The 23,489-nt window shown below is 47.7% G+C and overlaps 1 protein-coding gene across 3 annotated transcripts in view; it reads left to right on the plus strand.

The window, feature by feature from the left end:
- Nucleotides 1–23,489, plus strand: part of LOC135908554 (receptor-type tyrosine-protein phosphatase T-like) — a 143,875-nt gene that overhangs the window by 35,775 nt on the left and 84,611 nt on the right. For all 3 annotated transcript variants that reach the window (XM_065440335.2, XM_065440338.2, XM_065440336.2), the window contains 3 exons: nucleotides 9,011–9,169; nucleotides 18,466–18,618; nucleotides 22,035–22,168. In XM_065440335.2, coding sequence (XP_065296407.1) covers nucleotides 9,011–9,169; nucleotides 18,466–18,618; nucleotides 22,035–22,168 — 446 coding nt within the window. The remainder of the gene's footprint in view (nucleotides 1–9,010; nucleotides 9,170–18,465; nucleotides 18,619–22,034; nucleotides 22,169–23,489) is intronic.

A 23,489-nucleotide genomic window follows, 5' to 3' on the forward strand; every position in this document is an offset into this window, starting at 1 on the left:
GGACGCCCCGATGCAGATATAATCTGCACAGATGAATATCTGGAACGTCCTTGGCAATAATCTAACAAAGCCCAACAGTGCTACGTTGAAGAGCGTGGGGCATAATACTCGGCTTTGCGGCCCACCTTTGCTGATTAGATGATCAGATGTCATGCCATCCCCTGTAAGCACGAAGAAGCATCTGTCCTCCGAATAGCTGTGAATCTGGTGCAGTGCATGGCCACCAATGCACATATCGGTCAAAGTGTGGAAGATTGCATGTTGTGCCACATTATCGTATGCGCCTTTGACCTCAAGAAACATAGCCACCGTTAGTCGCTTCATGACCCGCCGTGGTTGCTCAATGGCTATGGTGTTGGGCTATTGAGCACGAGGTCGCGGGATCAAATCCCGGCCACGGCGGCCGCATTTAGATGGGGGCGAAATGCGAAAACACCCATGTGCTTAGATTTAGCTGCACGTTAAAAAACCCCAGGTGTTCGAAATTTCCGGAGTCCTCCACTACGGCGTGCCTCATAATCAGAAAGTGGTTTTGGCACGGAAAACCCCATAATTTTTTTTTAGTCGCTTCATGCTCTTTTGATGTTGAATGATTGTTACTAAATCAAGCAAGTTATAGTTGGATGATTGACTGCGTCTGAAGCCCGCAATTGCATTCGGATACACCTCATTATGCTCTAAGTACCATTCAAGGCGCGTCAACACCATCCTTTCCATTTGTTTCCCAATGCAACTGGCTAGAGCGATGGGACAGTACGATGCTTTTTTATGGATGTCCGATATCAACAATCCCATCACCATGCAACGTGTCTGCGCATAGAGGTTGTCATCATAATAAAAATAGATGTTGCTAGGACAAAGCCTGAAGAGCTCGCTGAGATTGGGGACATCGAAAGGCGTGAGACCTTGAAGATGATTGTCAGTTTTTGGGCTTCTTTGGATGTGGCTACTTCCACGTCTACTGGGACCCTAGTAAATAACAACGTGAGGTCTAAGGACACCAAGGCGTCGTCTTCGCTCAGCGTGAGTTGCTTTATCTTCAACAGAAAGGCATTGAAATTATTCAACGTGCGGCGAATTCTTACCGGCTAGAGGGCTGAGTACTTGGTCTATGTAGCTTGATAATATGTAGAGCGGCGATCTGGTAAATTCGACAGTAGGCCAGAATGGAACACCACATTTGTTGACTTTAGGTAGGCCGTACAATGTACTTTGTACATTGTGCATTGTAGGCCGTAAATTGTATATTTGTGGACTTCAGGTAGAACACTCACCTGCTATACATAGTACAGGAGGTGACCCGTTCATGCAAAACTTCTGACAGCAGTGGCCCTTATGCTGCGCAAGAACCAACTTCAACACTGATCAAGAGTTGTTGCAGCTTGGTCTGTAGTCTGCGTGTTGGGTTATTGGCTAGAGGAGCGTCGGTCTGTTGATATTCAAAAAGGGCCAACATCATCTTGTGGTAATCGCTCAAATCAAGCAAGTCTGTGGCATTTCCTTTGTCAGGAGGCACAATGGCAATGGTACTGTTATTCTGCAGGCTTCGAATGGCTCGCTTTCCGTATAACGACTATTGCATTCTTACACCGTCTTTACACAAACCCATGAGCACATTAATGACGCAGATGCGTGCCTCATCTCGTAAGCTGCATTCGATTCAGTGCTGGTTTACAGCACCACTTCTGCAAATGTGCCGCTGGTGCCGCCGCGGTGCATATTCAGTACCGTGTTGCAGGTGCAACGCGTCAGCAGCGCCACGCCTTATAGGTGCGGCAATTTTCAATCGAGCGTTTGCAGGCGCAGGCCTTGTCGTCTGCACGCCGCCATGAGAGAGTGTTGACGTTTCTTGCCGTTGTCACTTGTTTTTTTTGTGCGGTCGCTTTCGTCTTTTATGCGAGACTTCAGTCAGATATGGACTCCACCATGGACGTCTGTGGAGAATTACTTTTTACGGATTTCATGGACGCTTCCTATGATGAAGATGCCGAAATAGACGCCATGCTGACATTCGCCGCAACTCACTTGCTTCGGACAGACCGGAATCGAATTCCGAAGCACTACGAGAACGTAGTTGCACGGTATTTCAACTTGGAGTTCACGAGGCTGTTTCGACTATCACGAGAGACATTTGAAGAACTGTCGGTGCGCTTTAAGTCCTGTCCGCATTTCGCAGCGCCTCGAGGAGGGCGGCCACAAATTCCCGGCGAGAAGACATGCCTTATTGCTTTGAGTTACCTGGGCACACAAAACACCTTGTACCAAATTGAGGACACGTTCGCAAAGTCGCAGAGTCGTCGGTGTCCCTGTGCGTGACTTCCTGTTCGAGATCAGCGCAGATGTGATCGTGTGGCCAACGGAGCAAGAACGACAAAAAATCTAAGCAGGCTTTTTGGCCAGAAGCAACGGCAAGGAACCAAGAAATACCATAGGGTGCATCGACGGCAGCCACGTGGAAATCAAGAGACCAAGTGAATCGACGGCGTCGTATTATAACAGAAAAACGTACCCGTACCTCATAATCCCGGGCATCTGCGATGCCGACAGCCGCTTTCTGAACGTGTTTATCGGATTTCCGGGATCGGCACATGACGCTCGTGTTCTAAGGGAAAGCCCCTTCTTCAGTGACGCCGAGCAGAAGTGCGAATATAAAGACAACGGAGGCACGTTTCCCTGATACAGAGAAGAACTCAACAGAAAGCGCAGCCAACAACGCGTCGCTATTGAACATGCCTTTGGTCTCCTGTAGCAGAGATTCCGTAGACTGTACTTCGTTGACGCGGATACCATTGACAGGCCGTGCCTGATTATTTTGGGGGCATGTGTACTGCACAGGCTGTGCTGCAACAAGCAGGACATTCTCAGTGACCCGAGTGACCGTCCCAGAGATGACGGCATGGAGGAGTCAGAAGACACCAGTGAAGTTGAGAGCACTGCAGCTGCCCGTGCAGCAAGTGAGCAACGGAGGAAGGCCATAGCTGAAAATCAGTGCTGAATTGTGCCCTGTGGCATGTCATAATTGTTCATGGGTAAACTACATTTGTGTTCTTTCTACGCCATGACATGATTCCATCTAAGAAGTAGAATAAATGCATTGACACGATGCTGTGCCTTTCTCTTACTCTTGCTCTCATGTCGCTGTTCTGGCATATGGCTCCCTTCTGGCTTTCTTGCTGGTTGGAAATGCGTACTCTATTTTAAACAAACTTCAAGTGCAACAGATGCAGTCTACTACTTATTCTTTGCTTCGTATACTGAAACAAATCTTTCCATAAGCTTCATTTTGGCTTCGTGTCGGGCAGCCCTCTTCTCTTCTAGTGTATCTAACTTCTCCAGGAGCAATGTGATAGGTGGCCCATCACTTCTTATCCTTTTGTGACTATGGCTTGAAGTGCAGGGTACTGCGTCAGGCTCAGCTTCGGGCTCAGCTTCAGGCTCAACCTCTTCTTGTGGCTGTCAGTAAAACAAAGAACAATATGGTGGTGTCATACTTCATAAGGCCTCATAGAAATAATGGAAATTTGTCCCTAGAAGTGCAATAACATCCCTGAAAAACTGTGCGATTGATAGTGCTCTCTTCCAGATATCATGCGAAAGTTCACAATTGATACTAGTATTCTCTTCGCAATGTTTCTACTGTCAATGTGAATGATTTCACATCGGATGATAACATCAATATGTACTTTTACCACCTCATCCCGCTCTTGGCATTTCTGTGATGAAGTTTAGGCCACATATTTTTAAAAGCATTGTCGGGGTGTTTTTTGGCTTTTGGAAGAGGCCACATCCACCAGTATTGTGCAGTCAAAAGATAAAGCTTACGTGTCTTCGAAACCCGGTTGAGCAATCCTCAGATCTGGGGCATAGAGCACTGTTGGGCTCACGTGGTGCTCTCGTTCCAGCACCTCTGCAAGTTCCCTAGAGTAACACATACCCAGACTTGCAAAACACCAGCACCGAAAGACATGAAGGTGCTGTGTTACGGTAGTAGGCGTATAGTGCAGTTTTTCAATATTTGTATAGCAGAAGTCTTGCTACAAAATGATCAAAAGTGACACCAAGTCCGTGCAAAGTACACCACCGAAGTCATGGAATCGTGGTTCCTTTAGGAGTGAATCAGCGTAAAACACCAGCAAACAGCAATAGATGCAAAATGTTGGTAATTTTAGGAAGGTTCTAATTTTTCATGTTTAAGGACTGTAAAAGGAATAAAAACAATTGGGATAAGCTACTGTGGTTACTGCATGCTTTCCCAATATGGCCATGCAAAGAAAACGATAGCATACCCTATTTGCTGAAGCACTGGCCCTAGGTAAAAGGTGAAATCACATGCAAAGCCAAAATGTACAGATCCAATTCCTATATAAAATTTCGTTCTTGCAGTAGCGCTATAAACTAGTTCAAACCGAGTAATTAAAAAAAGATAGACAGCCGCATTGGAGTTTTAAGGGAAATGGATACTCACATTCATATTAGTGTTTAACTGAGGCAAATGGAAAAGTACAGAACACTTACTCTTCGAACTCGCATATTGTTGCTCCCCGCCCGAACTTTTCGTTGTGCCCCTTCGCTCTTTTGTATGCGCGCTCGAGGGACTTCCACTTACTGTGTACTTGCAGAGCTGCGAGCAGACACCCAAATTCTTCGTTCAGCGCACGTGCGAGTTGCTGCCACAGCTCCTTTATGCATCTGCAAGACAAAACAAGATTCTGTTTAACACGTGCACGTATAAATAAAGCGGTATTTGTCTGTACCTGAACCTCCCTCGCTCCTTCATCTCCTTATAAGCTCTGGTCAAGAAGGGTGACCTCCTGCGGCTCCACAGGGCTTCCTCAAAGTGACGTTTTTCTGCCATCCCTGTAGCGGCAGCAGAAGGGCCAGGGAGCGACTCACTACTGTTATCCTCAAAGTCGCCTGCCCACCACTTGATGACTGTACGCGTATCATAGTAGCGCCGTCTGAAAAAAATCATAATAACATTAATGTTCATATACACGCGCGGCCAATCCACCACTGTGGGTATGCGCATTCCCCACAAGGCAACAACAACACGGACGGCCACAACTAGACCTTTCGCAAAATGGCAGCTACAACACAAACGCAAAGTTGCCTGCTGTAGCGTAGATTTACCCGCCGTGGTTGCTCAGTGGCTATGGTGTTAGGCTGCTGAGCACGAGGTCGCGGGGTCGAATCCCGGCCACGGCGGCCGCATTTCGATGGGGGCGAAATGCGAAAACACCCGTGTACTTAGATTTAGGGGCACGTTAAAGAACCCCAGGTGGTCAAAATTTCCAGAGTCCTCCACTACGGCGTGCCTCATAATCAGAAAGTGGTTTTGGCACGTAAAACCCCATAATTAAATTTTTTTAGCGTAGATTTCTGCGCCGTTCTCCCTCACGACGACGCCGGACCCATCTACGACAGGGTAAACTCCCCGCAACTCGCCGTTTATTTCAAGCAGCATGTAGGCGTTGTTTGCACACGTCGCCTGCAGGTCGCGCCCAAGCGTGCACAACTTTCTTGAACCTCCTTCGAAGCTGGTTCCCCGATTCCGTGCACCACATCGGCACCACGCTTGCACCTCACTCAATCGAGGACGGCGGTGCAAGCGGTGCTGTAAATCGAGGACTTGTGTGCAGCGCACCATGAACAGGTGCAAGAGGTGCAGCGAACTACGGCTGAATCGAACGCAGCTGTAATTAAGAGGGACCCTAACAGAACGGTCGTTCCACCGCGCAGGACACACCATTTGGCTTCGGCTTCGTTGGCTTCTCTCTGTTTAAATTCGCATCCAGGGACAATACCTAAATTGTATTCTTCGTCGGCGTGTAGGACAAATTGACTATGTTTTGTGGGTCTTGTCACACCTCCGCCCGCAGTGTCTGTAGCTTCCTGTCTCGCGCCGACCTGTGACGAAGTTTTATTGTAGTTACGTTAAAATTTTTGTATAACTGTACTCCTGGAAAATTTTGTGGCATGAGATGCTCGAGTTAGTGGCGTGCAAAAAAAAAAACCCTTCAATTTCCCAAGTCCGGATTTTATGACGGCACTCCAATAAAAGTCCCTGCAGCTTCCGCACGGTCCGGCTAACAGTTTGGTGGCCCCACGACCGGGAAACAGGTGTTCCTAGTAGCGGGCTCCTTGGCGTGGAGCCCTCCCAATAACATGCGAGGCTGAAGTCCGGGTCCGTCATGAACACGGCTACATTTGAAGTGACCGAAATGAATCGACTTACCTTTGCAACAACGTATTGTCCATATGTACGGTGGTAATTAACATAACCTAGGCTACAGTGGAAGTTCGTCTCATGAGGCCTAAGTTGAAGTATGTCATGGTTACTGACCAAGTATGAAGAAAGGTCGACGTTTCGGAACCGCTGGCAGGTTCCTTGTTTTCTGATGAAAAGTATCGACTGCACCAGGTAACGCGTCCTCTCCTGGGCGACCCGAGCCTCTCTGCTCGTACAATGAGATCTGCAAGCATATTTATCTCTTAGGAAGACTCCTGCATTTGTCGCAGTGCTCGTTGTGCAGGGCCCAGGCAGCCACTCTCGGACTTCAACAAACAACGACTTACCCTAGCCCCATGGCACTGCACACGTTGTACCCCGAACCGTTCCCAAGCCCGGACTGCGAGTTTCTTTTTTTGCCCCCTGTGTGGTTGTCATGCGGACTTCGAGCATGTCCTGTGGGGCTGCGCCTCCGCCGGTCCCCCTTCCACCCAAAGGGAAATGATGAAGATTAATAAGGCTCAGGACCAGACCTCTCAAATCTTGTCAGTCCAGAGAGCCCACGAAAAGGCCAGCAGGTTTGACCTGATGGTCCCCGAGTGGGCCTAGCCAGGTAACGTTGAGTTTACTCGCGTCTATTGTGGAATAAATAAAGTTCACTCACTCACTCACTCACTCACTCACTCACTCACTCACTCACTCACTCACTCACTCACTCACTCACTCACTCACTCACTCACTCACTCACTCACTCACTCACTCACTCACTCACTCACTCACTCACTCACTCACTCACTCACTCACTCACTCACTCACTCACTCACTCACTCACTCACTCACTCACTCACTCACTCACTCACTCACTCACTCACTCACTCACTCACTCACTCACTCACTCACTCACTCACTCACTCACTCACTCACTCACTCACTCACTCACTCACTCACTCACTCACTCACTCACTCACTCACTCACTCACTCACTCACTCACTCACTCACTCACTCACTCACTCACTCACTCACTCACTCACTCACTCACTCACTCACTCACTCACTCACTCACTCACTCACTCACTCACTCACTCACTCACTCACTCACTCACTCACTCACTCACTCATTATTATGAGTCAGCCGCCGAAAGCTTTCCACTGATACGTGAAGGACTGCTTCTGCGTCCTGAGGAATCAAGGTTTCCCACGCCTGGTGGACAGCTTGAACGCCCAAGATGCGTACATAGAGCCCACTGTGGAACTTGAGAAAGACAACCTGATGCCTTTTTTTATGTACTCCTCCACCGGGGTGAGAATGCTCCCACATTCTCAGCTTGCAGGAAACGTATACGCACGTATCGTTACCACGGGTTTATTTGTTGACATCATGTCGACCACAAGACTTCCTTAGTATCGTCCATGATAACGCGCGTCGCATGCATCTGTTCAGATGGCGATGCACTAATAAATGAATGAGCTTCGCCAGTCGTTTTGTTCGCAAAACCGAGAAAAGCGTATAAGAGCCAATAGCAAAGAGCAGCAAGAGGATTCGTATTGGTGCAGCCATCCCTTACGTCAAAAGCATCTGCCAGGCACCCTCGCACGTACTTTCTAAATATTACAAACACGTTGCCCACGGTCTGACGAGCAACACTCCGAAAGCAGTTGATCATTGCGAAAGATAGATTGCCCATTTAATCATTCCCACGAGTCATTTACAAGATTTGATGCACCGATTGCCATCAATTTTACATTGATCAAACACGAACGTTTTCAAGACGGCTCAAGGACCACAGACGTGACGTTAGGAATATTAGTCATACTACCAATGCCATTGTCGAGCATACCCTGAAGCATACTCGCAAGATTGACTTAATAGTTGCAAGAGAAAAGAAGCGTATCAAGCCAGCATCTGCCGGAAGCACTGATAATTCAGCCCACGCCAGTTATGGTGAGCCGGACAGCAGGAAATATGCCATCCGTTTACGCATGCTCATAACGTCATGTGTTGTTTACAAAAATAACAACGTGAGTTCTTGTACAACACAGTTAACGAAGAACCCATACGCCGTTCCAAAATGTCAATCTTTCTTCAGACCACTTCAGGGACCATGATTCACGTCAACCCATCTCTGACAGGAAGAAGTTTCGTCGAACCCTATACTGTATTCAATTATTTACGCAAGCCGTTTTCACAGTTCATTTAACACTCGGAGTCCGACAATAAACTTTTCGACATTCTGTGAGAGAGGAATAAAGCTTCCGCGAATCGAGAGCATTATGACATACCTCCAGCGTCTCGCCTCTGCCGATATTCTATTGGTCTCCTTCGAGCGGCGAACCCGTTGGTGAATCTGTGCAGCGCATGCATCTTGCCGACTAAGCCAGCCCTACTCAAGCAGCCGTATTTTTCCTTGTCACTGGGACAACCGGCAGCGCAATGAAAATAACGATATTCTCGAAGTCAGATATGTAGCGCAGGTAATCTGTAAATTACAATTCACAGAGAATACCTTGTTATGCAAAGACATTTGCTGTCAGGTGATTTAGGTGCACACCTGCTAAATATCTCGAACAACATGTCTTACCGCTCTAAAAGTGTACACATGGCAAGCAGGTTTTACTAAGCTATTCAGCTAATGTTAAGCTTCCAATGCTGGCACCAGCTTCCTCGATAACCTCGCTGCGTATAATTAAGGCAGTCCATTGACATCACGCTCAAAATTTTCGCTATCGACTTCTTTCCTGCTGCGGCAGCAATACTGTTTTTACTCTTCTTTCTTTTTCAGCCTGTGGTGATGACTATTTCGGTCAAACCTGCGCACGTCGTTGTTCAGACACAAATCTTGACACGAATGACAGGACGTGCAGAGGAATACTGATGTGCCTGCCGGACCCTTACGGCTGCTCCTGTGGGACAGGCTACTACGGCCCCTTCTGCAACCAAAGTGAGTGTTAAACCTCGTTGGAAGAAGTTCAGAAAACACCGTTCTATGTCAATCTTACAGCGCACGCATATACCACATCTTTATTTCAACCGAGCAGGCTCTGTAACGTAAGTCACTACTATATCGTGCAACAGAGCTTGAAATATCCCCGAGGTACTGGGGGCCAGGACGTGCTATAGGGCTCATGGAAGCAGCGCAAGACGTCTACATAATGAGTGCATGAGATGTAAGGACACTGCGGTATTATTTTTATTTCAGATATTTCAAAGCCCCTGCTTGAGTAAAAAATGGCTGTGGCATAGCTAAGGTTAAGCCCAGGATGCGAAGCATACTAGCCTTTATTTTAGTTGTTGAACCACTGTTTAGCCTGGTGAACTGCTGTTGCTTGGCTATATTTGGTTCGGCTAGAGGAAGAAACAACTCATGCGTTACTCTGCTTCGCCTTCAAGAGTGGAACGCGACAGCGTTCCCGTCGACCCGCCAAGGGGTGTAAGACAATGGGCTACGGCGCAGCGATTACGCGCCCCGCATTGGACGCGGTGAGCGTCGAGCAGCGCAGCGTTCGGCGCGGCAACGAAATGTGCGCCTGAGCAAGCGACGCACGCCTGAGCCTTAGAAACAGCTCGTTTCTAAGGCAACACCGCATTCACTAGAGGCGCTTTTGTACCGCTTTGAAGCATCGTACTCGTGGCTCAGTGGTAGCGTCTCCGTTTCACACTCCGGAGACCCTGGTTCGATTCCCACCCAGCCCATCTTGCAAGAGTTGAGCCAAAGCCACCTAGAAACAAGCGCAGCTGCTTATGTACCGCCGCGACGCCGCGAGCGACGGCGCGAGTTGGAGCCCCGTTTCTCCTCTGTCGTGACGTCACGGTGTCACGTGGTATTGAAGACGACACCGCCGCGCCTGAGGAGCTGGGTTGAGCTCTCGTAATATGCTTCGCATAAAAAAAAAACGCATCACTGTGAGTGAATGATTCGGCGCAGGCGGCAATGATCCTACTAAGTATGTCTGGGTGTTCATGATTTTATTGCGCTTAGTGTTACACTGTCGAACATAAGGGATAAGACGCGGACGTACGTACCGCAAGATTTTCTTTCTTTTTTTTACGTCGCGCAATACGTGGACCTTTTGCGCTACGTAGGTCCACGTCTTGTCCCTTATGTTCGTCAGTGTAACACTAAGCGCAATATAATAGAGCACGTCCACCAACTTGCCCCGTTCATCGCTTTGCTATATTTTGTTGCACTTATCTAAAGTAGTCCTCAAATGAGAATATATTGGGTTCAGTTTGGTAAATGGCCAGGTGGTTTCACCATATGCCGAAGCAACAATATAGTATCGAAAGGTACATCGCGATTATTTTCTGTTCGCTCCCGCATACTAGCTTTGGCGTAGTTCTCCCAAACACTTTTGGCAAGAAAAAGACCTTCCTTAACGACCACATTGCGGAAGCTATAGATATAGGGCACTAACAAGCGCCACCTATTTTTTTTTTGTTCTCGGAAAATCTCGTGCACAACTCTGCAGAACCAAAACGCGAACATCCACGAGCTGCGCACTGATTAAGGCTTAATGATCTTGTTAGCGTTGATTTTCTTTGAGGAATAGCGCATACCCTCTATCAGTGTCAGGCCACTGATAGTACCCACTATAACTCGTAATGCTCACTGCTAGCTATGTAAACGTGTCTTGTTTGTCCGGCTTGCAAATTGGTCTCATACTATGTAGCACCTGTCAACTGCTGCGTGTAAGCTTTACGCTCGTTTAGTAGGAGGTACATCAGTTTTGAGGAGTTCCTTTGGCGGCGTGGGAGTTCTTTGTAGGTTTTTAGAGTAAGTCCCAAGGTACTTTTCCAGATGGTGTGCAATTCTGCAGATAAATAGAGTATTCGAGCATTTATAGATGCTTTTCAAGACCATTGAGTTAAGATAATTAATGTTTCCCCCTGTTTGGAAATTCTTCGCAAATTCGTGTTTGAGTTTACTGTTTCTGTAGAAAACGTGCGCTAAAAGCAATGCTTTCATTGAGGTTTTCATGCAACATTAGAGCATTAAGGGAATCCTTACGTGGCACCTAATGTGAAAGAACCCAACATTTTCTTTCTTTTTAATGTTTAGTTGCACTCAAATAAAGATACAGTTCATGCAGCCTCGAGCAGAAAGCGCAGGGCCGTGCTTAACAACATGTGGCGTGCCCCCATGTGGCGTGCCCACAAGTGGCATGCCCACATAGCGTACCTGGTCAACAATCCCTCATTCAAGATTTCCTTGATTCCACCGATGCAAGTGGTCACGAAGGGCATGCTCCACACATGTCCCTCACTATTACAGACGCCATCGTGGGGCCTTCTCGCCGTCTAATCGAGCCATGTACTGCAGTGCTCGCCGACGCCACAGCCCCTACACGCCTCTCCCTTGCGAGACAGGAAGGCATCTGCCACAACATCTGTTGTTTCTTTTATAGTACGGTGCCAGGTGGCCATCATGTCCTATGTCGCAATTAGTGTAGTGATGTGCTGGCTCATAGTGCGACGTGCGCACTTTTGGTGGTTAGCCTTGGAATGAAAGAAGACTTGGCATTAACTGCCGTATTCAGTTTATCTTCCTCGCAGGCCAAGAGAACGGAAACGAGTGGAGATCATATTCAACATTGAAAAGAAAAACAGATGCACCGTTGTGGGAGAATCGTGAGTCATCGTCAGTACTAGAGACCCCAAGTACGTTGGCAGCGACAGCAGATTTGGCTTTCCTCGATGATGGACAAACTATCCACTAGCCTTCTACTTTGAAGCCGCTGGTTTCTCAGTTAGGAGAAGTTGTATGTTGTCATCTGAGAGGCTTGCACCTTGCGTGATACCTTTCTGGTTCGGCATCAGTGCATACAGACCTTGCTCATCAACAAGACACTTGATATTGCTCAGGAAATTGATATTGCCTGTTATCTACTTAGGGACAGTTGTCACGATGTTCATCCGTCTCTGAAGCTCTATGGTAGAAGTAGGCGAGAGTACTTCGAAGAGATATTGGCTTGGGGAGTTTGGGCAGCACAGACGAGCTGTGCCAAGGACATCTGCTGAAATTTTCGCTGTTCACCTGTTACGTTAGATGTTCAAATTAAGAGAAATAAAACCCAAGGAACCACCACCTGTTCTTGGTTAAGATTGATCGGTATGGAATATCCGCGATAAAGAAGAATGTTTACAGTGTATTGCAAACTGTGTACATTTTAAGTATGAGCTGTGCTCATCTACTACGAGACCATTGACAGATTCTTCCAATCCTGAACAATGTACAACTTTTCTGCATCAATGAATATCGGGCTGATAAATGGGATTGACGTCACCCCCTTAAGCTCGCCTGGAGGAGCGCAGCTACAAATTCACAGCCATTGGCGTATGTCTTGACTACAAAGGGCCAGTTAAGGTTAGTAAGGTTTACAATGTCATCACGGGCCAAGGATTCCTTCAGCCGTTTGAGTGCTTCATCCTGCTAGTTTGTCCACTACATTGTGCATCCTTCATCAAAAGCCAGTGAGAGGGTTGGGAGGAAACATTGAGATTATGAAGTGTTGACAACAACCTGCTGGGAGAAGCAAGGCTTCCAATTGCTTCATTGTGGTGGTCTTATAAGTAGTTCTACACACCAAGCTCTTTCACTTGATTAGTTCAGCACGGACCTGGTGATTTGCGACGCACTCAAGGCTTTTCAGGAATAAAAGTGGAACCTGTAGCTTCGATTCACCATTACATAAATTGAACGAATTGCACATTGTAATACAGCGTCTGAGAATACAAGGACGCGATCGAGGAACGCCTTAGCCAGCAGGAGGTAAATGCCACCCAGAACACCATCCATCAGCACATGCAAGGTGGCTGAACTTACATGTGTCGCTCAAGCAGGCATCTTTGCGACCCCAAAGGTATCTTTATGGTTGATAAATGGCGTCTGGGGATGTTTGCTTGGCACACTTTCATCTGGGATAATCTTGGGAAAAGTAGAAAGGGAAGAACCGGTGCACCAGACAAGGCTGTGCCAACGACCAGCCTATTCTAGGCATTTAACAAGCCGGGAAGAATGCACCGTAGCTGGCGTTGTGCAACTGTGATACACCGAAGAGCAGAACTAAACACCGAGTTGTAACCCACTAACAGCGGTTCCCAAGGTTGGGGCATCTCGGTATTGACAATAAGGTCAGTATGATTACTCGAGGCACGATATTCGCACGTAGTGGTAGACACAAGGTCTCGGCAGAAACCGTTTTGATTTTTTATGACTCGTTCGAGCCTAGTGCCCGGCTCATCCGATGGTCGCTCCTGACGAAAGGCGGCGTGCACGGCGGTTCCATTCATGTTGTTCAACCTAGAAGTGCAACATGAAGTTAAACTGCGATCACCCGCAGAAATCTCCTCCCGAGTATAATGTCTACCCAGCTGATCTCACGCTAAATTGATGTACCAAATTTACACGAGCCAGAGGCTAGGTGCAGTGGCCGATCCTCTTTATAAATTCTGGCTCCTGAAGCTTCGGGCACTGCAATCACTTGCCGACGCCGTAGGCAGACAGTGCACTCTCTGTTACTTTCTGGGCTGTCACTGCGCCAATGCAGTCAAGAAGGAGCTCCCTTTCATGGGAGTAGCCACCACTTTGAATGCAATGACGTAGATGCTTGCCAGCGTCGCATCTATACCTTCAAGTATTTTCTGAACACTGGCTTTTTAAGCATTAAGCTTGCAGGTGCACGGCCCAATGGCATCGTGAATAAATGGGTTCATCTTGTTAGCCATGGCAGATTAGCCAGTGACATGGCCGATTTCTCCGCAGCGCTGGCAGTGGACTTTAGTGGGAGGTACATTGCTGTGAACGAGACGGGAGATGGGTGATAGTTACGAAACGCGCCATTCGCAGGAAAACTCTTCTTTGTGCATACGGCCGCGATGATTAGGCGCCATGAATATTGAGTGGTGCAATGACCAGTTTTACGCCGGAAACGTTGCTCTGTGTCTTGCAGTCTGCAGTGTTCACAGCTTTAGACGCCAGCGTGGACTGACATTCAGGAAAGCGAGTGGCCGCTGCGGCTGGTCGGAATGCCATGTGCACGGCAACTTTATGGCTTAGTCGTGATGGTGCCTTGCATGGCCATTTCTGCTACACTCGTTCCAAAACACTTAATAAAATTGGCAGCATTTGGAGCCTTTGTTGACCCAACATTAAAAAAAATTAATGTATCTTGAGCCCACTTTTTATCACGCTGCGCGGCCGTACTCGAAGGGGACGAATGGTATGCGCATTTCAGAGTAATGCAGCTTTCCTGACGGTAAATTAACGAGAACAGAGCAGTAAAGAAAGGGAACGCATGCATAACGGATGACAAATAATAATGCGTCGGCATCAGGAGTGGCAGAGCGGGAAAAGCGCATGTATGTGAAATGTGTGAAGCTGGTCTGAGGACTCTGAAGCCGGTCTCCTGGTGGAGGTATAGATGGTAATGGAGAGCTTGCAGGAGCTTATCAATGGGAGAACTTAGGAGAGCGTGGGCTGTCTAGAAGCCAGTCGGAGCTGCGAAGAAGTGAGAGACAGCAGTGTAGCTGAGAATGGGTGCTCGCGAGAGGGAAAGTCGGAGCGTGGAAGTAGAAAGAGGGAGAGCAAGGTAGCTGCGAATGGGTATTCCACAAAAGGAAATGGTAGCGATGTTGAAGCGCCGTCGCCTCGGTATGCTTCGGGCCCACCGTCGATTGAACGGAGTTCTTCGAAGAGACAGGACGCATGTGGAATGAGCTAAAATGATCTGCGACGCTGAACAGGTGCGACGTAATGCCAGCTTATTTCTCTCGCATTTATCCCTAAATCGCAATTGATTTTTTTTTAAGATAAACCCCAAAGAGTGTAATTATTTTTTAGGTTAGAACATCCGCCACCTGCGGGACCGCACTAATTAAGGAATTTTAGAAAATGTTACTAAAGCTTAGGGTGACCAATCCAGTCCCCATTTTGCGTTCCCGGCTTACACGGAGTGGACGCCTTTTATTAGTGTTTCGGGCTTACGTTACCATCCAGAGCTTGTAACAGTGTTAAGGGCTAAAGAAACAAGTTCAAAAACAGTGCTTGAGAAATGAATAGATTATTTATTACAACATGTGCTCTTGTTACATGTTTAAAGCTCTATGTGAAATGTCTTAACATGTTCTCGGGCTAGTCGGCTCACTTAAAACAGGGTCTTTAAATAGTTTTCTTGCCCAAAGCAGTGACCGTACCGTTAACACGACGTAACATGACGCTCTCAACGAAAATTCCAAGAGGAACGCTGCTAGCATCTACGGCAGCGCAATCTAGAGGTTGTCCTGTCACTGTCACTTTCACTGAGTTCGTTCGGGTAATGCCACCTTTTGTCTTTTAAGTAATAATTGCCAAGGAGGCTGAGCTTAGCTAATTAAGTTATCTTTCGGAGATTTGCAGCCAAAGCAATCTTGCTTTTCCTGTTGTAAGCAACGGAAAGCATCTGCCGTTATCAGACAAGGCAATCCGAATTAGAGTACGCCAGCCGAAATCATCTCGCTTTAGGCCTACCTGCTGCCGTTCCACAAAAGATCTCAAAGATATCAGCGATGTACCGTTCAGTCTTCGCAATGTAAACAGATTACTAAAATCAATAAAGTTTATAAGCATTTGCGTGTTACCAACTTTTATCAGGTCAGATTTGGTTCCAGGCGGGGGCCGTCACTTCGAAGATTGTCGAAGTATTGGTTTATGCATTGCTTAGGTGCATTCGAGTGCAAAGCCCGAGCGAAATTTTTCGGGAAGCCTAGCCTTTGATGGCAAACCTCCTTTTTTAACGGTGCATTAAGCTGTTTCCTACCGCAATCCAAATGGGCTTGCTGCGAAGCGGTGGCATCTGGAAATTGGAATGAGCGAAGTATGCCGCAGCCGAACGTTCAGCTTCTCTCACGGCATTCAGTGGAGTCACTCCGCCCGCCAGGTCAAATGCGCCTACGAGCTTTGTGAGATACAGCACGGGACTCTGAAAGCACTAGGTCAATGTGTTTCGACCGCTCAGTGTAAACCGCACCGCGAGAGCGTTCGAAAGCAACCAGTCGAAGATACCGTAACCTCCTCCCCCCCCCCCCCCATAATCTTTCTCTGTGAGCTCTAGCAGCCAAGGTGCATCTGGCGGAGGACTAGCTTCACCTTTTCGTTGTCCTGGACGTTCCCACCCTGCAGCAATAGTGCGCGTAGATGACATAAGCGAACTTGTTTATATTTTTTGTTTAAGACGGCGTTTCGAATTGATGAAATATATATATAATATTTGGGGTTTTACGTGCCAAAACCACTTTCTGATTATGAGGCACGCCGTAGTGGAGGACTCCGGAAATTTTGACCCCCTGGGGTTCTTTAACGTGCACCTAAATCTAAGCACACGGGTGTTTTCGCATTACGCCCCCATCGAAATGCGGCCGCCGTGGCCGGGATTCGATCCCGCGACCTCGTGCTCAGCAGCCCAACACCATAGCCACTGAGCAACCACGGCGGGTTTGATGAAATCGCATTCCGCGCCGATGATTAAGACTTAACCGTGATACGTCCCGAAGGCTACGACGAAACGTCACGAAGCAGGTTCGCTCACCTATGATGAAGCCTTCCGGCGTTACTTATTAATCCTTCTGTCAGAGTTCGTTCGCGACAGCAGGCACCAGTTCTTGAGGCACTCGAGGAACTCCACTGCAAGGCATTGAACTTTGGAAAATTTAGCGATTTTGTCGCGACATTAGGCGCCAAAGTTGTAGCTGCCAACCGCAGTGCGGCCATCAACGCTCTTCACACAACTGTCGATGCAGTCAAAGTGGCGCATGACTCACTTGCCGTTTACCAGCGCGGCGGCTTGCTTCATTTGAATGGTCAGCCTGTCTGCTTGGCTGATGAGAAGATAGGCCACTTCATCTGTAAAAATGACACTACCCACCTTGAATGCAAGGCGATGACCAGCCTGTCTGAAAGGAAGCACGTGTGTAGCATGTCTCGTGAATAGGCCTTGATTCGGTGTTCTCCAGGCCCCTCCAGCACTTGCGGCTCTCGCTTGTCCAGTGCCTCCTTTAGAAGATTCCTGCCGCGTGAGCTCAGAAGCCGGTTCCGGCTAAAGCGCCTTAAACTTCGTAAAGTAGCGACACTCTCCTCCTCCGCCTTCACTCCTCCTCGTTTCTGTCCTCTTTCATGCTCCCTCCTCGACGCTACGCCGCCTACACCGCTCGAGCGTAGCAACGGCGCCAACATGCGCTCCTCCCCACTACGTGGACGTTTCTCAATTGAAAATGGACCTGAAGTACTCCTCTAAACAAACGAAACCGGTGCGAGGGCCCACGTGATGCTATTGGGCCAGTAGCGACGCGGCGTCGGCCTCGGCAAGAACGCGCGAGGAGGCGGCAGCATTCTTCAAAACGTGTCGCTACTTTACGAAATTTACGGGGTTTTAGTTCCGGCCCCTCTCCTCGCTAGTTGCGGCGGCTGCTCCAAACCTGAATCACGCACCCCTGCCTTCGAGATTTTAGCGGCGTCTGTTGCGATCCCGGAGGCAGGACCCTGCGGTCTCTCGTCAAGCCCTTGGTGGAGTGCGCGCTAGCCTAGTAATCGTCACTTCCTCCGGAACAGGAAGTAGGATCGGTAGCGAGCGCCGTCTCCGTGAACTACAGGAACCTCCGCTCCAACGGGAAAACTAGCGACGCCACAAGCGTCTAGTAAGGGAGGCATTGGCTTGTCTCTCGCGACATTTACTACCGGCTTAAAACCTTCTTTCCCATTAGCTCTCCATGTCACCGCTACAAATTCCTTACTGTGCGAACCAGCTTCCGGAATAAATAGGGTTTAAACATTCCATGCGAGTGAAGGGCGTTCTCACCCGCGTGAATGAGCAATAGATCGCATTAATTTCCCCGCAGAGATGTCAATGGCATTTCTTTAGCTTTCAGCAATAGTACCTCTCGCCTTTGAGAAGTTACTCTGAAAGCGGTCGTCTACGTCATTGTTTTGATCGAAGACGAGTGTTTTTTTGTGTTGTTGTTGTTGTTGTTGTTGTTGTCAAGTGCTCTCTGGAGTTCGAATGTCAGTGAATTGCAGCGGAATTCCAATGTCTTGGCCATGAGATTTGTTATTACAGTTCTGTTAAATGTGCCCAACCCGTGGGTACATTATAAGAACTATAATTCCTGCTTTTCGTTCACAGAATTTGTGAGCGCGTTCCATGCGATATAGTTACAATGATGTTTGAGTGAGCATTCTCGCATCTCGTGCAACATCTTTCATCGCAGCGTGTCCCCCACACCAATACGGAGCAGACTGCAAGCAACGGCGCATCTGCTTCTGCGAGACGAAGGACTACTGCGACATCTACACAGGCACATGTCTCCAGGACCGCGGAAGATGTCGCCAGGGCTGGAAAAATGCGCCTTACTGCGACCAAAGTGAGAGTCCTCCATTGCATTCTGTCAATACGAATTGCACAGTAACCGTGCGTGGTCGGTTCTTGTCATAAACAGCTGAGCATGCGGGCTCTACAGATACTCTCAATTTAATCCAGTGCACTAATACAGGTTTGATCCCTACAACAACGAAAAGCCGGAATAAAAAAACTGAACTACAATAGCGTAGCGGTCGGTGGAGCCTTCGAAGGCAATTACTCGTATACACCATGAGCCTGTGGGGTGGTCACACGTCTTTTTGTTTTTATTTATTTATTTATTTTTTTTGGAAAGAGCATGACACTTGGGAGCACCGGCAATGTCAATATTTATTAGGATAAAAATTTTCCACGCAGCGCTCTTCTTCCCTTCATTCATCTAGGCCCACGGCGGTAGGTTATTATATTTACAATAATAATAATAATAATAATAATAATAATAATAATAATATTATAGCTATCACGTTGCGCTGCTGAGCTCGAGGTCATGAGTTAGATCCCAGCAGGTGCGGTGGCGTTTCTTGTTTTTTTTTAATTAAGGAAAAGCGCTCGTTTACTTATATTTGAGCGCACGCTAAAGAACCACACGTGGCCACGATTATTACGGAGTCTCCTACTGCGGCATGCTTCATAATCGAATGCTGGTTGTAGCACGTAAAATCAAATAACTTTCAAATAATTCAACTGGCTACCTACAGTGACTTTCTTCGTGCGCAAGTTTCCTAATTCATCTGAATGTGTAGGTTACCTTTGTGAGCGGGAAGCTTAACTGTCTGTTGCATTGTATTGTGATAAACACGAAGAATATATGTGTACGAGCCCATCGCATCCCCTCCTTCTTTGCACTCGTTGGACAGCGAAGGCCTTCAATTTAACAGTCGTGCTGACATGAGCTATAGAACGTGTGGATATATTGGTCGGGTGCCTGCTGCGAGTGACGGCACAAAGAAAAATAGGCGTAATGTTGAGAGACCGGAAGAGCACAGTGTGGATTAGAGAGACAACGGGGGTAGCTACTGTTCCAGTTGAGAATCAGAGGAATAAGAGGAATAAGAAGAACGAGAGCATCCATCGGATGCTCTCATTCTACTTACTTATATCGTTAAAAGCGACGTTATTTCCTACGTTGGAAATTGTGGTCCGGCGTTGGCGACAAAGATACTAAGAAACACAAAATTTCAAAAGTGCGTAGAGCAGCGATTCGGTCATTTGCTGCCCGAAGCCTATTCTTCGAAGTACGTTCTTGTTGTTATCATAGCGTTTGATGCAGTGACCAGCGACACAAATTTGCGCAACTCGTATTTTCGTGCGGCATATTTGTGTTCGCAGGTGGGCGCCTTTTTTTCGATAAATAATTACGTACCAGCTACATTTTCCTCGGATCACTCTCCTCTAATCCATCACATCAAGGGTGTATTGGTCCATGCGGAAAACCATAATGTTGCCTTTCGAACTTATGTGAGCCAAAGGAAATAACTTCTGATAGCCTTCACCTAGCTCACGCTAAACACATCTATGTCCTTCTCCTAGTATGAACCTTAGCAGAATAGCCTTCGCTGTCGCCCAGTGGCTATTGGCCTCGAGCTCCACCACTGGAAAAGCTGGCGCCACCGTCGGCGTGACGTGCTAGGAGGGATCACGTGGACATAGCGGCCGCGTCGGCTGCTTCGGGCGCGCCGAAGCGAGCTGAAAACGAGTATAAATTCCCTCGTACACTGCGGTCCTCATTTAGTGGCGAAATTTTCCCGCTTCGAGTGTCTCCTTTACAACGCTTGAAAGCACTACAATAGGTAGTGGCTGCCCTTGAAGGCGCGCAACATGGCAGGCTACTGCTCGGTGCCGCAGGGCCGGACGCACGTAACGGAGGCCGGTGTCAGCCTTACTCACACGTAGCCGCAGGACAAGAAGCTGCGTGAACCTTGGCTCGCGAAACATAAAACCGGCAAACAGTCATCGGCTAAAACTCGGGTATGCAGCAAGCACAGACGCGAGGAAGATTTCTGCTACGGCGCCCGGTCTGCGATGTTCTGAAAACGCGCACTGAGACGCTCGCCTGAGTCCGCTGCCCGACTAATGTCATGACGGTTTGGTCTATGAACTTGTCGATGCTATAGATACTGGCAAGTTCAGTGGAGTGGAAAGGCAGCGGTACGAATCACATTTAAAAAAAAGCATGGCATATGGTCATGTTTGTGTTATGAATTAATGCACTGGATTACAAAAAAGGAGCAGCGGGAAATTGCACGCTGAGAACACCGATAAACATACAGTGCGACGCAACTCGAGAAATAATATTGAAAGGTCAAAGAATTTAGAAGAAAAAAAAAGATTGAATCGTCGCGATGGCACATCACAGTCCCCGTAGGCATCGAAGTCTCTACAAGAAATTATTTTTGAACAGCGCTGATAGCGCCCACGCAACAATGGTTGCTTGTATACTGTCAACTGCTCATATTCTGCGGCCTGAAGCTCATGGCACGGTGCGAAAACGCGCGCGCGGAGAAAGCGAAGCAGTGCGCGGACAAGCATGCAGACGCGCAGTCGGTCGCTGCGAATCTGCGCGATCGCTGCATTGAGGCTTCGTTCTAGTACACTCCATTTAGTTATACAAACACTATAAGAACATATTTCACATAGTTTGCTCTCAGCGTTTACCTACCTTTCACGCAAGAAGCCGGTTCGGGAGACTCCATCACGGCGACCGCGCACAGTGGCGTTCACTGTACGTTTTCGGTAAAGAGATAGCGTCTGTAAACGATTGTGTGCTTTCAGTTTGCCCAAGATTATTATTTAGACACTAAGAAACTTCTCTCGTTTCGAAAGTACTTACAGAAATGTCCGGGAGAGCTCGCGCGTGGTGTTTTCAGTAAGCGCTGACAGCAAAACCTATGAGGAGCGCGCCACGTGATCCCTCATACTACGCCAGCGAGGCGCTTCCGATAGATGGCGACTCCGTAACTCCTCGCCGCCAATAGCGTTGCGACACTGTGCTCGAGGTTCCGGTTCGTCGCGGATGCCGTATTTCGAACAGGATGAAAGGCAAAGTGTACTTAAACTTATGCGCACATAATTCACTGCAGGTGATCAGAATTATTCCAGAGTCCCTTACCACGGTGAGTCTCAAGAAAACAACATCGTGGTTTCGCCGCACTAAACCCCAGATATTTATTTTAGTTCAACGTTTAGCTTAGCAGAATGCCGAAATAACTGCGTCTGCGTAAACACGTGTCTTCCGTATTTTCACGAGCTACCACGCGGGGTAACCTTTCATGTATTCGTTGTCAAAAGGGCATTGATGCAAAACACGGTCGAAACTAAACAAAATATAAAAAACGTTTCCATTGTTCTCTTTTTTACTCGTACACATACACATAGAGGAGCAGTAGACACCACTGGAATCCCTTTACGATCGAATTCCAGGCTATCCTCTTCTGACTGATGGACCTGCTGTAAGCGCTGTAAAGGACAAAGAAGCAACGATACAGTTCAGAGCTTGGCGCCACGGTGTAGATGCGGGTGAGGGCAAACCACTGGAGTATTGGGTTCAGTATAAGGTAAGTTAGAATTTCTAGACGTAAGCAGCGATTGTTCTTTCAATAAAAGGCATTAGAAACATAGCGTTTACGTTTGTGTGTGTGTTTTTGACCGGAATTTCTGTAAGGTTGTCGCCACTAATCAAGATCAAATGTTGGTTGATGTTTATGGTCAGCAAGTAATCTGTATCGATATGCAAGCATGTTCCTAAAGAAAATTTTAGGGGACGAGGAGTTGCGACCAGCGTTTGCGATAACTAGTTCTGTACAGTGAAGTATGAAGTGACTGCCTTGTCGTGGGAACTCGAACGGAACTGTTTCTCTTGATGTACCAAGCGTTTATTACGTGGAGCAATATTGCACCAATGTAATAGGACTACAAAGATTATGTATTGTTACGTGTGGAAAGACGGAGCGTCAGAGCGTGCATATAGATGAAAGGCGCCAGTGAGAGAGGAAAGCCGACGGGAGAAACTCGTTTTCACCCCACCGCGTCGAATGCGCACAATGCCCAGCGGATCTTCCTGGCCATCGCGTCATTAGCCGCTTGACAGCTGTAATTATCCGTGACTCCCCTCAGAAGCAATGAAGAAACTCCAGCGCTTCACTTTCTGCTAACGTGCTAGGCCAAAGGGGACGCAGTAAGAACTGTAGAGAGGAGAAGAAGGAGAGGGAGGAGAAGAGACAGTTTCCATGTAAGAGAGGGGGTAGGTGACGTGAGAAGGCAGAACAAGATAAGCTTAAGTTCATAGTACGGTACAGTACGTTGCTGCTTTTTCTGAAAAATAAACGCCATGCAAATATATAAAGCAGGAAACTTACTCAGGGTGTGCAGAAGCCGGGCCGCATTAATTAAAGCGCACCGCAAGGTCCAGGGGACACTACGGAAGCGTTCGACCGTCAAATCAACTCTTCTGTTGCATTGCATTGTTGCATCGCTTCTGTTGCTATTGCATTGCTAGAGGTCGTTTGACGGGGGCGATAAAGAAAACTTACGTGCACTTAGATTTTGGGACACGTTAAAGAACATCACGGTGTCAAAATAATCCAGACCCACTATGGCTTGCCTCATAAACCGAGTGTGGTTTTGGCACGTACAGCGCCATAATCCAATTTAAGTTTAATACTTCTGCCACAATGCGATGTGTCATGTGAGGAAAGGACAATGCTCCACCCTCTCAAAGGTTAGGAAATATGGCGCACATCAACGGCTCAAGCAAACACCTCTCCCTGTACTTTCTGTGTATTACGCAGACACACTGGAGTGGTGCACGCAAGGTAACATTTAACATCAACTCATCCCTATCGTCTTAGCCTAAACGCTGAAGAAATTAAACTGTAG

The sequence above is a fragment of the Dermacentor albipictus genome, chromosome 9 (assembly GCF_038994185.2).
Source record: "Dermacentor albipictus isolate Rhodes 1998 colony chromosome 9, USDA_Dalb.pri_finalv2, whole genome shotgun sequence".
NCBI classification, from domain to species: Eukaryota; Metazoa; Arthropoda; class Arachnida; order Ixodida; family Ixodidae; genus Dermacentor; species Dermacentor albipictus.